The sequence below is a fragment of the Schistocerca serialis genome, chromosome 2 (genome assembly GCF_023864345.2).
Source record: "Schistocerca serialis cubense isolate TAMUIC-IGC-003099 chromosome 2, iqSchSeri2.2, whole genome shotgun sequence".
Classification (NCBI taxonomy): domain Eukaryota; kingdom Metazoa; phylum Arthropoda; class Insecta; order Orthoptera; family Acrididae; genus Schistocerca; species Schistocerca serialis.
Genome location: NC_064639.1, coordinates 902214376 through 902231422, shown reverse-complemented (window position 1 = coordinate 902231422; position 17047 = coordinate 902214376). Strand labels below are relative to the sequence as shown.

Here is a 17047-nt window from a genome sequence, read left to right as displayed (position 1 = left end):
GTGAATAGTGCACATTAACTTCTGATAGATAGCATACAAATACAACATACAAAAGTGAGTTGTTGTTAAACACATTTCAGTAAAGTTTAATATGAGTGCCCAGTTAGAGCTACAATTGTACTCCATATCTTAATTAGCCAGATAATTAACATTAGATGCATTGGCATGTGGAAGTTAAAACCAGTTTTTACTGTATGGTTCGCCAAGTGCATCCACCTCATATTACAAGTCACAGAGTACATCACTGATACAGGAGCACCACTAAACTGAAGGGCAACTAAAGTTACTAGAAAACATGTTGACACTGAGTGCCACTAGACGTTGCGTGTGTATTTGTGTCATTGTCAGTTGCAGATATAAATATGCAGTCTTCATAAAAGTGTTTTAACTCGTATACAGTTATAAAATTTTCTTTTTATAGCAGGTAAAAGTGAAAATATTTTCTAGCTACAGAAATATCATATGTTATCATAAAGAGGTAAAACAATAATTCAGAAAAGATAATGTATCAGAAGAACTGCAGCTTGAGTCATATTTCAAAATTCTATCTCTGTACTTCACATACAAGATGTAGTAACTACACAGTAACATTTATTGACAATACACTTCCACAGTTTACATCCCTTGGTAAGGGTTAAAACAAATGTCCAATTAGAGCTAATAGTGTACTCTATATCTTCTTTAGCCAGGTAGATTGACATGCCTATGCGTCTTACATCAAATGTCCAGCTACTTAAGAAATGGAGTACATTTATATCTATAATTCAACAATGGAATATTCAGGATGGAATGTAAAAATATTATGGAAAGGGAAGTTGCTACTCACCATATAGCAGAGATTCTGAGTCGCAGATAGGCACAACGAAAAGACTGTCGTAATTAAAGCTTTCTGCTTTACTAAGAATGGTCATTCTAAAGATTTTACAGATGTGATATTGGCTGAGAAATTATCTTCCTTGAAGTTGAATATTTACAGATTGCTCCTTATTACTCAGGATGAACAGTTTAAATGATATTTTAATTTCTTTTATTGCCTGAAAGTCAGTTTTCTAACCAAAGTCAAGTGTTCACAAACTCACAGAATGCATAGAAGGTGCAACAGGTCTGCTAAAGAGACTGCCTACACTGTGTGTCTGTCCTCTTCTGGAGTTTTGTGTGATCCTTACCAGATAGGGTTTATGGAGAACACTGAAAAAGACCAGAAGAGGACAGGTCATTTTGTGTTACAGTGAAATAGGGGAGAGAGTATCGTGGATATCATATGCAAATTGGGGTGGTAATCGCTAAAATGAGGGCAATTTTTTTTATTGCGATGAGGTTTTTCCATCAAATCTTAATCACCAACCTTCTCCTCTGAATGCAAAAATATTTTGTTGCCACCAGCCTACCTAAGGAGAATGATCACTGCAGAAACACAGAAATGTTTAAATGTACATTTTTTCACTGCTCACTTTTAGGTCGGTAGAGAGGTAATCTGAAGGTAGTTTGATGAATCCTCCAACAAGCACATAACTGTGAATTGCATATTAGTCATGTAGGTTGTATCAGCTATTTAACTCACCAAAATAATTTTATCCCACAAATCTCTGAAAAGGTATGTTCCAATGTTGTTTTCTTGTCCATTTAGAAACACAGAGCAGAAATGGGCCTTTTAATCTTTTTTAATCAAAAATGTTTTGATAATTGACATGGTTGGCCACACAGATAATCCAATAAAGTTACGTAATTGACTGAAGCAGCAAAAAGTAAAGATGTTGCTGACAGAAGGGGGGCTGATTGCCTTATGTTCTCTTCCCTCCTGCCTTCTTGATAGTTGTTATCACAGACTGGAATTCCGTAGAAAAATATTTACTTGTAAAATCATAAGATTATAACACAATTTTTGCATTGCTACGAAGTATGAGTGACTAAGAAATGTTCAGTTGGGAACAAGCAACATGATTTATAATGGGTTTGATTGACCTGCTGGAGAGCATTACAATAACTGTGATGAAACTCCAGTGGAAGACAGTACAAGTAAGATCATAGCAAAGAGTTACTTGTAAAATTCAGTAAGCCAGGCCGTACAAAGAATTCTAAGAACTTGTTATCCCTCCCACACCTCTTCTCCATCTTCGTGTATGTCATGCAAGGACCACAGTGATGATTGTCAAATTATGGCACGCAAAGAAGCAATTGGACAGTTGTTTCTTGAGCACAAGATCAGGAAAGAGAAGGAGGAAATGAGCAATATTAGTAATACCTCACTTCCATTGTGTTTGCTCAGATAGTTTGTAATGCGTAAATGTAAATAGAAGTGTTTTAGATAGTGCCAAAAAAAGCTGATTAACATGTAAGTTGAAATAAAATTGATCAATTTAATACCTGATTAATGAAAAACTATATAATAATTTGCTTTCTATCGTCACCACCGTGATTGGTAGGTTGTTCTAAATTTTGTAAAGTGCTTGACAAGTTCTGTTATCAGCACACTACTATTTATGTCTTTTGTGTATGACTACTTACTTTGTTTAGTTTTGTCACAGATTCTTACTATCATCTTGTTCCTTGCAGAATGATCTTCTGATTCTGGAACTTTAACCAAATGCCATGAATTATTGTTGTGGCAATTGGGGTGGGGGGGGGGGGGGTAGGTAGGTAGTGAGGTTTTAAGTTGGAGAATTATGTGTCAGAACATATGCTGTGTAGTAACATGGAATTAAAAAGGCAATGTTAGCCTTAATTTTGTGTTCCAAAATTAGATCATCATTCTGTAAGCCCTTCACCAAAAATATCAGTAACGGAAAAATTGCATGTTCTAATGAAAGCTAATTACTTTACATTCCTTTAGGAAATGATTCCTGGGATTCTGGATAATCTGACAGATGATGAACTGAAGAAAGAAGCAAAGAATGAATCAAAAAATGATGCAATATCTGCTATCATAAAGGCAGCAAAATGTTTGGTATCTCGTGTTCCTAACCAGGAAGAGATGATAAAGAACCTCGAAATATTCAGACTGAAGATGATACTCAGGTGAGATACTCATGGCCATCTTGTAAGTAGTAGTGCACATTTTCAAAGTGAGTATGTGTTGGTTGGTGGTTTGTTGGGATTTTTGAGTTTTCCAAGCAGCAGCTTTAGATGTTCTTCCTTCCTTCCTTCCTTCCATATTTTTTAACAGCCCCAGCTGCTTAGAGGAAACAGTGAGCAGTGAGATAAGCACGAAGACAATGCTTGAGGAAAGTCTTGCAACATGGAATAAGTTTCTTTTGGGAAAAAGTGTTGCCAGATTTTCTTTTTTTGTGCTAAGCAAGATCTTTTTTTATTAAAGTGTCTCATTTACCAGTAATTTTGAGCTTTCACTCTCATTATATTTTATGAAACTTCCTAGCAGATTAAAAGTGTGTGTGTGGGGGGGAGGGGGGGGGGGGGCTGAGACTCAAACCTGGGACCACGTTCTGAATTACCTCAAAGAAAAAGATTTATTAACACAGATGGCAAGCGTTCAGAAAACATTGTTCTTGTGAAACACCACTGGCCATTTATTCACACAACGTAATGAGTGCTATCGACTTTTGAATTCCATATGCCTGGATTTTCAAAAGACTTTAGACTCCATTCCTCACAAGCGGCTTCTAATAAAATTGTGTGCCCATGGAGTACAGTCTTGAGTTATACCATTGGATTTGGGATTTCTTGTCAGCTAGGACAAGATAGAAAGTCATTAAGTGAAACAGAAGTGATACCTGGCATTCTCCAAGGAAGTGTTAAGGGTCTCTTCTGTTCTTAATCAATATAAATCATTTAGTAGATGAACTGAGCAGCCGTCTTAGCTTGTTTGCAGATGATGTTGTCGTTAGCCATCTGGTAGACTTGTCAGAAGATCATAACGCAGTATCACATAATTACCCGGGATATCTTCTCGGTTCGAAAAGTGGTAATGGGCCCTGAGTTATAAAACTCATGAGGCCCACCCCATGAGTAATAAAAGAAATCCATTAAATATCATCTGCATGTTACATGATATAAATTTGTATCAATGAAAATAAACACTTTGTGAAAACATGCAATTGGATAAATAAAAAAATCTAATCACCAAGCAACAGCAGGAGAGCACATATATAAAAAGATATTGACATTTGCAAGCTTTTGGAGCCAGTGACCTCTTCAGGCAGAGGGGTTGAAGGAAAAGGAAGAGTACTGTTGAGGTTTAGGACATGGGGAGAGAGTTCAGAGAAGTATCCCAGAACCCCATGTCAGGGGAAATGTACCAGTTGGGATGATAAGGAGACTGGTTATTGAGGACTGCACCAGGATTGAGAGTTTAAAGGTGGTTGATGGGTAATATGCAAGACAGAGATCAGTATAAGTTACTAAGAACAAAAAGATGAAGTGTATTGCATGTGGTAGAGGTGGAGGGGGAATTGAAGGTCAGAAAATAAGATAGACTGGAGGGAACACAGAGAAGAATAGTAACCATGAAGAAATTCAGAGATCGAAGAAATTACCATAAATTAAGGCCACGTGGGTAGCAAGAACCAAGGACATGTAATGCCATTTCTCACCTATGGAGTTTTGAGAAATTGGTTTCTCAGGGAAGAGTTCAAGTGTAAAAGTGATGAAACAGTCACAGGGGTCATGACTGTCGTGTTGTAGAACATGCTCTGCAACAGGATATTGTGTTTTGCCAGTATACACCCTCTGCCTATGCCCATTCATTCTGACTGATAATTTGGTGGTTGTCACGCTAATGTAAAAGGGCAAACAATGTTTGCTTAACAGCTGGTATACGACGTATTGTTTCACTGGTGGCTGTCCCTTTGATAGCATATGTTGCGCCAGTTACAGGGCTGCTATAGGTCATGGTAGGAGGGTGCATAGGGCAAGTCTTAGAGTGGGGATAGCCATAGGGTAGGGAGATTTCAGGAAAAATCTGCTTTTGATCTAGGCTGAGGTGAGAATGGTAGAGTATTGCTGTAGAGGGTCTGCATCTGAACAAATATGTTTGCCATGAATGCCAAGGCTGTATGAGAGGGAACATTTGATGTGGAGAGGATGACAGCTGTCGGCATGTAAGTACTATTGTTTGTTAGTAGCTTCAATGTGAACAGAAGGATGTAGCTGACCCTCGGTGAGAATGAGGTCAAATCAAGGGAACTGGTATGGGATTTGGAGTAGGACCATGTGAAATTTAGGTTGGAGAATGTATTTAGAGATTACAAGAATTTGAACAGGGCAGCCTCACCATGAGTCCTTACGCCAAAGATCTCATCAATGTATCCAAACCAAACCAGGGGCTGAAGGCATACAGTTCCTGTGAAAGTCCACATCCAAGTGAACTGTTAAAAGGTTAGCAAAGAAGGAGCCATCCTGGTTTCAAGGCCGTGCTCCTGATCTGCTTGCATGTCAGACCCTCAAAAGTAAAGCAGTTGTTGTTAAGCATAAAGTTGATGAAGGTGAGTGGGAAGGATGTCATGGGTTTGGAATCAGGTGAGTGCTGACTAAGGAAATGTTCAGCAACAGACAGACCACGTGCATGGGGATGTTTAAGTGGTTAGATTTGTCTAAATACCTAGGGATTAGAATTGATGAACAATTTAAATTGGAACCATCACATAGAAAATTTGTGGGTAAGGCGAATCAGAGGCCGCATTTTGTTGGGAGATCACGTAGAGGGTACAACAAATCTACTAAAGGACTGCTGACACTATGCTTGATCATCCTTTTCTGGAGTACTACTACATGGTAGGAGATCCATACCAGATAGCATTGACATAAGACATCAAGAAGTTCCAACAATGGCCGCTCATTTTGTATAATTGAGAGAGAGAGAGAGAGAGAGAGAGAGAGAGAGAGAGAGAGAGAGAGAGAGGGAGGGAGGGAGGGAGGAGTATGTTCATGCATAGAATATGCAAAGCTGGGGTGTTAGTCATTAAAACATGCACACTTTTTGGGTTTTGGTGAGATCTTTCCACAAAATTTCAATTGCCACCTTTCTCCCCGAATGTGAAAATGTGGAGAAATTATCATCACACTACAATAGGAGAAATTGGAACTCGCAAGGAAAGATTTAAGTGTTCATTTTTCCCACATGCTCCTGAAGAATGGAATGGTAGAGACAAAAGTGTGAATTGCAGAGTAATGTTGTAGATGTGAATGTAGATGGAGGTGTAGATGTCAGGAAGTTTAAAAACAGTGCATTCTCCATTGCAGAGAAAAGGTTTCATTCCAGATGATTCAGTTTTTTGTTTCAGTATTTCAGTTATTATACTAAGCTTTCCTAGCTTTTTCAGCACATGCCTTAGAAAACCAGTTTTTAGTTTCCTATACTTTCTCTTTTAACAGTGTACATATGGTGCTCTACAATCTGTTAGGATTTGTAATCCGTAATTCATCTTAGTCTTCATTGATCAAGTGTTTTTAATTCCTTGTGACAGTTAGAGCAGAATATACATAATTATTTATATAACGTAACAGTACTTACGAGGAGATGGTACTGAGCAGCAGACAGGCAAAAGTCATTGTCCAACGCGCACGCGCGCGCGCACACACACACACACACACACACACACACACACACACACACACACATTAAGCTGTTCCTGCTTCACTGCTAACTACACGATACTCGCCACATCTTTTTATATTGCCAGGTACACTTCACCAGCGACATTCAGCTGCTCTGTCGTGGCCCCTTAATGTCACGAATGGTGTCAAAACGTTTTCCTTTAAGCATGTTTTTAATGTTTGGGAAGAACAAGAAGTTGACAGTACAAAATCTGATAAGGCAAATGTGGGCACAGGAACACTTTTTCCAGCCAAAAACTCGCGAATCAAAAGTGATGTGGGACACGGAATGTTGTCATGATGAAGAAGGAAGCCATTGGCCCAGGTTTCTGGTCTCTTTCTTGATATGAAGAAACAAACAGTCTTGGTTGCAGGGATGTATTTATTATTTATTTACCAATGTTGTGTTTTCGCCTGATTCGGGCATCTTCATATTGGCAGAATATTAGGTGATGGTAGGTATGTGAGATACCAAGCATACAGATCATCCCAGCAAATAACTGCCCTCATCAAATATTTACGGTATCCTCGTTGAGACATGTGATGTAGTGTAATGAATGCAAAATGGGATCCCCTAAAACCAAACAAAACAAAACCAGGCTATGCACAAGTGCCAGGTTTGTGTGGGCCGGGGAATGTCTGATACTGAACAGTTGAAGCTCATTGTGAGAGGAGGAGGAGGGTGGGATCCAGAGAAGGGACATAGTATGTTTAGGCTGTTGGGGGGGATTCCGCAGGATGTGGGCTCGGATTCTGGATAGGGAAAGGCATACTTTTCCAAACTATTGCAGAAAGATGGAGCAGGGGCCTATTATGGTAAGGATGGCATAGGGGAATTGGGTATGATGAAATAGGCAAACAAAGGTGTCACAATTGTGAGAGGAGTGTGGTAACAGAAAAGGGGCTTACCAATACATAAAGACATGCAAAAACATGCACAAATCTGCAAAAAATGTGTAAAACTATGTAAAAATACACACAAATATGTTAAAAACGAACGGAAACGTTCTAGAAAAGGAATGGATGATGTGTGCAAGTTTGCATGTGTTGGGACGAGGGAAGAGAGGGGGAAAGAGGATTGGTAGATCCCAAATGCATGTGGCACAGCTCATCATGGAAAATAGAGGGCAAAATATGTGAGGGTGAAGTACAAAATAGGATAAGTAGGAATAAATATAATTATCGATGGGAATAATTTGGGGCATGAGATGCAGCAGCAACAATCCGCACGGGCTATGCACATATTGCATGTCCTCACACACACGCTCCTAATCCTCCTTCCACCCCCAAAAAACAGCTGCAGAGGAATTCCTCAGAAACATGAAAAAAGTGTTCACTTAGAAGAGTACCCAAAAAGCTAGAAAACAGGTTGTTTAGAAATATTTTAATGTTTATTGAAATTAATACACACACATTAATCTGTCAGAAGTCATTGCATCTGTTCTTTAGTCCCTTTCTTCATCAGATACAGCTGATATATATGTGTGTAGGTTTGGAGGCGGAACAGTGTATTTCTAATTCATCCCTGTGTATTGAACAATGCACTTGACTTCTAAATGTGGAAATAGTCTAGTCATTACGTCAATAACAATGTGATCTGAGAAGTATTAACTTGAAGTTGACCAAAATCCTGTACAAACTGGTCACACAGAACTTCTCTGGTTTGATACCTTATAATAATGTGACAGGAAGGATCATGTGAAGGCGAATAAATGTCCCTGGAAGTAACATTTGTGAAGTTGTGGGAGGATATCGTGTGTCTGAAACTTGAATACTGAAGCCTGTTGACTACAACAGGATTTGGTTATTGGTGGTGGAACGAATTTTCTAGTTTTCAAGGAGATGTCAACTAGTGTTGTACAGAGCATGCAACAAGTGAAGACATCATAGAGTAATTACTCAGGCAAGCACTGCTTCTACCAATCTTCAGGAATTGTGTGAGAACTACATTCATTGAAGTATGAGATAAATCTGTTTCCCAAATGAAGCTGAGTAGGGAGAGTATAATTTCCTAGGATCTCAATGTGAGGTAGTGCAGCTTTGTGCACTCGGCTTTCTTGTGACCAGGTGGAGTGGCACATGTTACAGACAGTACCAAATTCCACTACCATATGAAGAAGAGGCAGTTGCATATACTGCTACTGCTTTCAACAAAGCCACTGACATTGAGGAGTATTAAATTGTGACAGGTGATTATTGTCGTCTCCATTATCTTGCTATTTCTCCCTCTTAAGTGTTTGGAGACTTTGATTTCTCATTACTTTTAGCACTGGCCTTATTTCTGCAGAGCTGAAAACAATTTGGGAGGAAGTAAAACACACACTTTAAAATGCCTCATCATCCAATAGCTTGCATTAAAGGCATGACAGTCATGACTTTGCTCAACAGTATGCTTGTTTAGGGCATTTGTCCTTAAACGCTACATTATGGTATTGACCAATTTGTCTCTCCCCCGTCCCAATCTTATGCATTATGGACATTGAATCTGTGACTGTAATTAAAATAGTGGATGGTTTGGTGAGATGGTTTATACTGACACTGTTGATTTATGAGTAACTCTGCAGTTTCAACCCAAACCATCCACTCCTTGGAGATTGTGTATGTGGCCATCTTCCTTTCTTAACTACTGGTATTACTTTAGTATTCCCATCTGCTGGATCACTTTGTAAATTGATAGATCATTCATCAGAAACATTTAGCTCTATTTGTAAAGCGCACTGTGATAATGCTCTAAACAATAAATATGCATAATATTTTTTTTTAATTTTTTTATTTTTAGGTCATTATAGACTTAATACAGTTTTGCCCAAGAGTGATGTATTCAGATAGCACTTTAATTAAGAATGAAACGTTTTGCAAATAATGTACACAGTATAGCTTAATCACTGAGCATGAGCATGTTTTGTAATAAAAGAAAAATGCATCCCGATGAAGCAATTTATGTATTTTTAGTGCACTGAAGCTGAGGAAAAACACTGAAACAATAAAAATTGAATTTGTATAAAGTGTTTCTAACTAAAATTAATCAAGCCTGAAAAAGTCTGAACAGGTAACTTTTGCCACTAAAACCCAATAACGTGAAAGTGAAAGCTTAGAATATCAAAAAAGTTGTGGTGATCATTTTTAATACTTTTCAGGTAATGTGGTTTTTGTCTGAAGAAAAGATAAAAGTGCAAAAGTAGATGATGATGATGATGATATTACATTTCTTTTCTCCAGGTTGCTTCAGATCTCCTCATTCAATGGAAAGATGAATGCTCTTAATGAGGTTAACAAAGTAATAGCTAGTGTAACTTACTACCCTCATCGTCACACTGGCTTAGAAGAGGAAGAGTGGTTGACAGCAGAGAGAATGGCAGTAAGATCTACATATTTTTAATTGCTTCTCTAGTGTTGTTAAGTAATATGTGGTTCTGTGTTGCTCCTGAGTAGTCATTCTGACTTTAAGGCCCTTTTGTATGGAGTTGCACTCCCCCCCCCCCCCCCCCCCTGCACTCCCCATCCCTCCATCTCCCCCCCCCCCCCCCACTCCCCACCCTTCCAGCACTGTTCACACAGTATTATTTCAGATTTAATTTTTTACTTTATTTATGAGTTGCATATAACATACAGCAGAACACAGAGCTTTATTACTTCTTATCTTCCATTGAACATATTTACAAAAAAAAAATGGTTCAAATGGCTCTGAGCACTGTGAGACTTGCCCACTTCTGAGGTCATCAGTCCCCTAGAACTTAGAACTACTTAAACCTAACTAACCTAAGGACATCACACATATCCATGCCCGAGGCAGGATTCGAACCTGCAACCGTAGTGCCGCGCGGTTTTAATAAGGACCTGTCTTTCCTTTCTTACTCCCATTAATAGGGACCTGAAAAATTCACATTTGTGAATGTTGTTGTGAATTCTGCCTCAAAATGCTAAAATGGTAATTTAGGTAATAAATATTATTTCGCTGTGAATTGTACCGCGAGGTACTATTTTTGTCGGAGATCATTTGGAATAGCTTTATTTTCTGCAAATAAATATAAGAAATAATTTTCAGTTAATAATATTGTAATCTAGCGAAGCTCAGTTTGGGAAAAGAATATATGTAAACATACATTGGCAAAACTAACAGCACACCTATATATGAACAGTTGCTATTCACTTGCAGTCTGGTACCACATTGACTTTAAGCCGTAATTTTTTAATTATATTCAAATTATAAATTAAATTGTATTTTAAAGTATTTAAATACCTCAAACATTTCCAACGTCAGCAACCAGTTGTGCAGTAGCTATTACCAAATGCATTGCACATTCTGTTGTGTTTTACTTTGTGCATAGCTTATTGATTCATTTCTTACTTTAATTGTGGTAGGAAAGTTCTGATAAAATGTAAATACTTCAGGAGTAATGGAGACCACTCGCCAAAAAGCAGAAATCTTGAGTCATTGACAAGGATACAAAAAGAATAAAACTTGCTAACTTTTGGAGTACATACTGTCTCCAACAGGGCACATACACACGCACTGCACTAACCCCTTCCTTCACTAACTGTTCAACATCTCAACCCTTTACCTCCTGGATTCCATCTGATCACTGTTGGTGCCAAATCCCTGATGCCCATGACCTTGTTGCTATTGAATACTGCATCTCCCAACATCCTTCAGCCTCCAAATCTACTTCTTCATTCCTCATATTCCTTACCAAGTATATCCTGATGCACAACTATTTCTCTGTTCAGGAAAAGGTTGTTGTTGTTGTTGTTGTGGTCTTCAGTCCTGAGACTGGTTTGATGCAGCTCTCCATGCTACTCTATCCTGTGCAAGCTTTTTCATCTCCCAGTACCTACTGCAACCTACATCCTTCTGAATCTGCTTAGTGTATTCATCTCTTGGTCTCCCTCTACGATTTTTACCCTCCACGCTGCCCTCCAATACTAAATTGGTGATCCCTTGATGCCTCAGAACATGTCCTACCAACCGATCCCTTCTTCTGGTCAAGTTGTGCCACAAACTTCTCTTCTCCCCAATCCTATTCAATACTTCCTCATTAGTTATGTGATCTACCCATCTAATCTTCAGCATTCTTCTGTAGCACCACATTTCGAAAGCTTCTATTCTCTTCTTGTCCAAACTATTTATCGTCCATGTTTCACTTCCATACATGGCTACACTCCATACGAATACTTTCAGAAATGGCTTCCTGACACTTAAATCAATACTGGATGTTAACAAATTTCTCTTCTTCAGAAACGCTTTCCTTGCCATTGCCAGCCTACATTTTATATCCTCTCTACTTCGACCATCATCAGTTATTTTGCTCCCCAAATAGCAAAACTCCTTTACTACTTTAAGTGCCTCATTTCCTAATCTAATTCCCTCAGCATCACCCGACTTAATTAGACTACATTCCATTATCCTTGTTTTGCTTTTGTTGATGTTCATCTTATATCCTCCTTTCAAAACACTGTCCATTCCATTCAACTGCTCTTCCAAGTCCTTTGCTGTCTCTGACAGAATTACAATGTCATCGGCGAACCTCAAAGTTTTTATTTCTTCTCCATGAATTTTAATACCTACTCCGAATTTTTCTTTTGTTTCCTTTACTGCTTGCTCAATATACAGATTGAACAACATCGGGGAGAGGCTACAACCCTGTCTTACTCCCTTCCCAACCACTGCTTCCCTTTCATGTCCCTCGACTCTTATAACTGCCATCTGGTTTCTGTACAAATTGTAAATAGCCTTTCGCTCCCTGTATTTTACCCCTGCCACCTTTAGAATTTTAAAGAGAGTATTCCAGTCAACATTGTCAAAAGCTTTCTCTAAGTCTACAAATGCTAGAAACGTAGGTTTGCCTTTCCTTAATCTTTCTTCTAAGATAAGTCGTAAGGTCAGTATTGCCTCACGTGTTCCAGTGTTTCTACGGAATCCAAACTGATCTTCCCCGAGGTTGGCTTCTACTAGTTTTTCCATTCGTCTGTAAAGAATTCGTGTTAGTATTTTGCAGCTGTGACTTATTAAGCTGATAGTTCGGTAATTTTCACATCTGTCAACACCTGCTTTCTTTGGGATTGGAATTATTATATTCTTCTTGAAGTCTGAGGGTATTTCGCCTGTTTCATACATCTTGCTCACCAGATGGTAGAGTTTTGTCAGGACTGGCTCTCCCACGGCCGTCAGTAGTTCCAATGGAATATTGTCTACTCCGGGGGCCTTGTTTCGACTCAGGTCTTTCAGTGCTCTGTCAAACTCTTCACGCAGTATCATATCTCCCATTTCATCTTCATCTACATCCTCTTCCATTTCCATAATATTGTCCTCAAGCACATCGCCCTTGTATAGACCCTCTATATACTCCTTCCTCCTTTCTGCTTTCCCTTCTTTGCTTAGAACTGGGTTTCCATCTGAGCTCTTGATATTCATACAAGTCGTTCTCTTATCTCCAAAGGTCTCTTTAATTTTCCTATAGGCGGTATCTATCTTACCCCTAGTGAGATAGGCCTCTACATCCTTACATTTGTCCTCTAGCCATCCCTGCTTAGCCATTTTGCACTTCCTGTCGATCTCATTTTTGAGACGTTTGTATTCCTTTTTGCCTGTTTCACTTACTGCATTTTTATATTTTCTCCTTTCATCAAGTAAATTCAATATTTTTTCTGTTACCCAAGGATTTCTACTAGCCCTCGTCTTTTTACCTACTTGATCCTCTGCTGCCTTCACTACTTCATCCCTCAAAGCTACCCATTCTTCTTCTACTGTATTTATTTCCCCCATCCCTGTCAATTGCTCCCTTATGCTCTCCCTGAATCTCTGTACAACCTCTGGTTCTTTTAGTTTATCCAGGTCCCATCTCCTTAAATTCCCACCTTTTTGCAGTTTCTTCAGTTTTAATCTACAGGTCATAACCAATAGATTGTGGTCAGAGTCCACATCTGCCCCTGGAAATGTCTTACAATTTAAAACCTGGTTCCTAAATCTCTGTCTTACCATTATATAATCTATCTGATATCTTTTAGTATCTCCAGGAAAAGGTATATAAACAAATAAAAGGTATATAAACAAATCAGCAGGGTGACCTGCATGGCACCCTTCTATACCAAAGTTTTTATGGGCCATCTAAAGGAAACCATTGTAGCCTCTCAAAATACCTCATCTGGTTCAGGTTCATTGATGATACCATCATGGTCTGGACATGGGGCCAAGTTACCCTAAACTCGTTCCTTCACAACATAAAAGCATTCTCTTCCAGTCACTTCAGCTGGTCCTCCTCAACCTTCCTGGATGTATGGCTCCAGCCACACCTCTGTCCGTATCAAACTCACCAGCCACCTGCAGTACCTGTGTTTCGACAGCTGTCGTACTTTCCACACCAAAAAATCCCTTCCATACAGCCTGGCCACTCATCTGCTGTGATGAGAACCCCCCTTGCTCTGATATGCTGAAGATCTCAAGAGCACCTTCACTGACTGGTACTACTACCCCCCTCCCCCCTCCCTCACAAACCTACCGTATTTACTCGAATCTAAGCCGCACTTTTTTTCCAGTTTTTTTAATCCAGAAAACCGCCTGCGGCTTAGAATTGAGTGCAAAGTAACCGGAAGTTCTGTAAAATGTTGGTAGGTGCCGCCACAATTAACTTCTGCCATTGAATATATGTAGCGCTACAGAGGCATGCTTTGCAGGCACAAAGATAAATACTGGCGCCAAAACCTCTACGTCAGTAAATAAATTAAGGTGGAAGACAAGATTTTTTTTCTCCGCACCGAGTTTCGACCACTGCATTTTCATACATAATCCAACGAAGTAAATACAAATTCCGTATTGTTCATCTTCGAATGTAGCAGCCTTTCAATGTACTACGAAAATCCGACTGGCAAGACTGTTTGGGATGTTTGTCAATACGGCCAACTCTACGTTCTGAATTTTTTCCTACTTATGACAAGAGATGGTTACTAATAGGAACTTTTATGAATTGTGAATCACATGCAGTATTCTCTGCACCATAAGAATAATACGAATATAAACATTTTGCCATGTATTGTTTCGTGTTTGCTTCTATCTCATTTAAATCCTGTCTGCCTAATAAACTACGAAACTATAGTGAGACAACAGCAAACACGGAAGAATATGCATATCACGCCATGTTTATATTCGTATTATTGTTATGCCGAATAGTGATTCTTATGCTGAATAATGATACAGTCAGAAATGAAGCACGACAACTGACTAGATTTTTAAATCTAAGATGACACTAATTTCTGTGCGGAATATAATGTACTAAAGAGGCGACTGCAAAGATTTTCAAATGAAGAAAAATTTTTGCTAAACTCTCCTTCAGAACATCTTCTATCACACACAGTTCTTGTTGATTATTATCAAAGAAAGCAGCAGTGTAAGTAACAACAAATAGCAGTCTCTGGCCATTGTTTCGCTAATGAGACGATTCCTCTCTCTCTCTCTCTCTCTCTCTCTCTCTCTCTCTCATACGCACACATCCTCCCACCACACCCAAAAAACAGCTACAAAGTAGTGCATCCCTTGTCACTCAGTATCATCTGGACTGGAGCAATCAAAGCATATCTTTCATCAGCTACCATCATGCCCTAAAGTGAGGGACATCTTTCTCTAAAAACTTCCCACCTCTCCCATTTTTAGGTGGAATTCCATTGCCTACCTACATAACATCGTAGTCCATCCTTATGCCATTCCCACTCCCAACCCTTCGCCACAGAGACAATATTCCTCTGGAAGACTCGGGTGCAAGACCTGCCCAACCCACCAACACAGCACTTTCTACTACAGTCCTGTCACAGGCTTATCCTACCCCATGAGAGGCAGGGCCATATATTAAAGCAGCCAATGCATATACAAACTGTGATACAACCACTGCACAGCTTGTTACGTTAGTATCATAACCATCCAGCTGTCCATCAGAATTAATGGCCAAGAACAAAGTTGACCACCTGATGGCACGACATGCAGCTGTGCACAACATGCTAGATATCAATGGCTGCTTCACAACTTGTACCATCTGGATCCTTCCCCCCATCACTAACTTTCTCGAACTACACAGATGGGAGTAATTCTTGAAAACATCCTCTGCTCCCTTAACTTTTCTGACCTCGGTCTCCATTAACCCACTTCTCCATACCTTCCACCCAAGAGTTGCCCCTTCTTCTGTCCTATCATCCCCTTCCAATTCACATAATTTTAATCATGTGCCACTTCACCTGGCTCTCTCACATGTGCTCACATGCATATCCCACGCACCTGCCACCCCCCCACCCCTTTTCCTGTGTTCCCATGCAGCAAACTGGCTGCCTCCCTGTAAGCTGCTAGGGCTACTCACTCCCACCAAACCCTCTTCCTGCCTACCCCCCCTCCCTCCCCATCCCCAAACTAACCCCAATCCCACCCTAGCCCACTCACAATTGCAACCCTGGCATTGTGCGCCCAGCTTTCACTGTGAAAGGGTGTGTGTGTGTGTGTGTGTGTGTGTGTGTGTGTGTGTGTGTGTGTGTGTGTGTGTGCGCTAGATGGAGAAAGACTTTACTCTGAAATCTAGAAAGTTCTCTCTCTCTCTCTCTCTCTCTCTCTCTCTCTCTCTTTTTTGTCCCTATCGATGACTCGATGCTTCTGCTTTTCAGGCAGCGGTCTCTTTTACTCCTAAAGTATTTACATTAATTCTTGCTTTGAAATGTGTGAAGAGAACCAAAAGGAACCAATACATTTCTGAGAACTCATCATAGTGCAGAATACAGGGAACTTTTTTTAGCGGTCTTCTCTTGTACTCTTGCTCTAATATGCAGTTGAAGTTAAAAAAAAGACACACAAATTACAGTTGAAGGCAGTGCATATTTGATGCCTGTTAGTAAGTGTTTGCACTGCAATTGTGCCAATTTCACCATCAAAATTGTGAACTGCATCAATAAATAATTAGGTAAAAAAGTTTCTTCCATTTCAGTTCCTTATAGAAATTCTGAAAGAATTCTGTTTCTTTCAAAGTACATTGAAGAGCCAAAGAAACTGGTACACCTGCCTAATATTGTATAGGGCCCTCACGAGCATGCAGAAGTGCTGCAACATGATGTGGCATGGCTTCGACTAATGTTGAAAGTAGCGCTGGAGGGAATTGACACCATGTATCCTGCAGAGCTGTCCATAAATCCATAAGAATACAAGGGGTTGGAGGCAAGACATCCCAGATATGCTCAATTATGTTCATGTCCTGGGGAGTTTGGTGGCCAGCAGAAGTGCTTAAATTCAGAAGAGTATTCCTGGAGCCACTCTGTAGCAATTCTAGAGGTGTGGAGTGTCACATTGTCCTGCTGGAATTTCCCAAGTCCGTCAGAATGCATGATGGACATGAATGGATGCAGATGGCCAGAAAGGATGCTTACATACATGTCACCTGTCAGACGTATCAGGGGTCCCATATCACTTCAGCTCACACAACTCACACCATTACAGTGTCTCCACCAGCTTGAAACAGTTCCCTGCTGACATGTA

The 17047-nt window shown here is 39.7% G+C and overlaps 1 protein-coding gene across 1 annotated transcript in view; it reads left to right on the top strand.

Moving 5' to 3' along the window:
• Positions 1 to 17047, top strand: part of LOC126458245 (probable ubiquitin carboxyl-terminal hydrolase FAF-X) — a 314613-nt gene that overhangs the window by 62921 nt on the left and 234645 nt on the right. Inside the window, exons 7-8 of the mRNA XM_050095144.1 lie at positions 2831 to 3015; positions 9769 to 9907. Coding sequence (XP_049951101.1) covers positions 2831 to 3015; positions 9769 to 9907 — 324 coding nt within the window. The remainder of the gene's footprint in view (positions 1 to 2830; positions 3016 to 9768; positions 9908 to 17047) is intronic.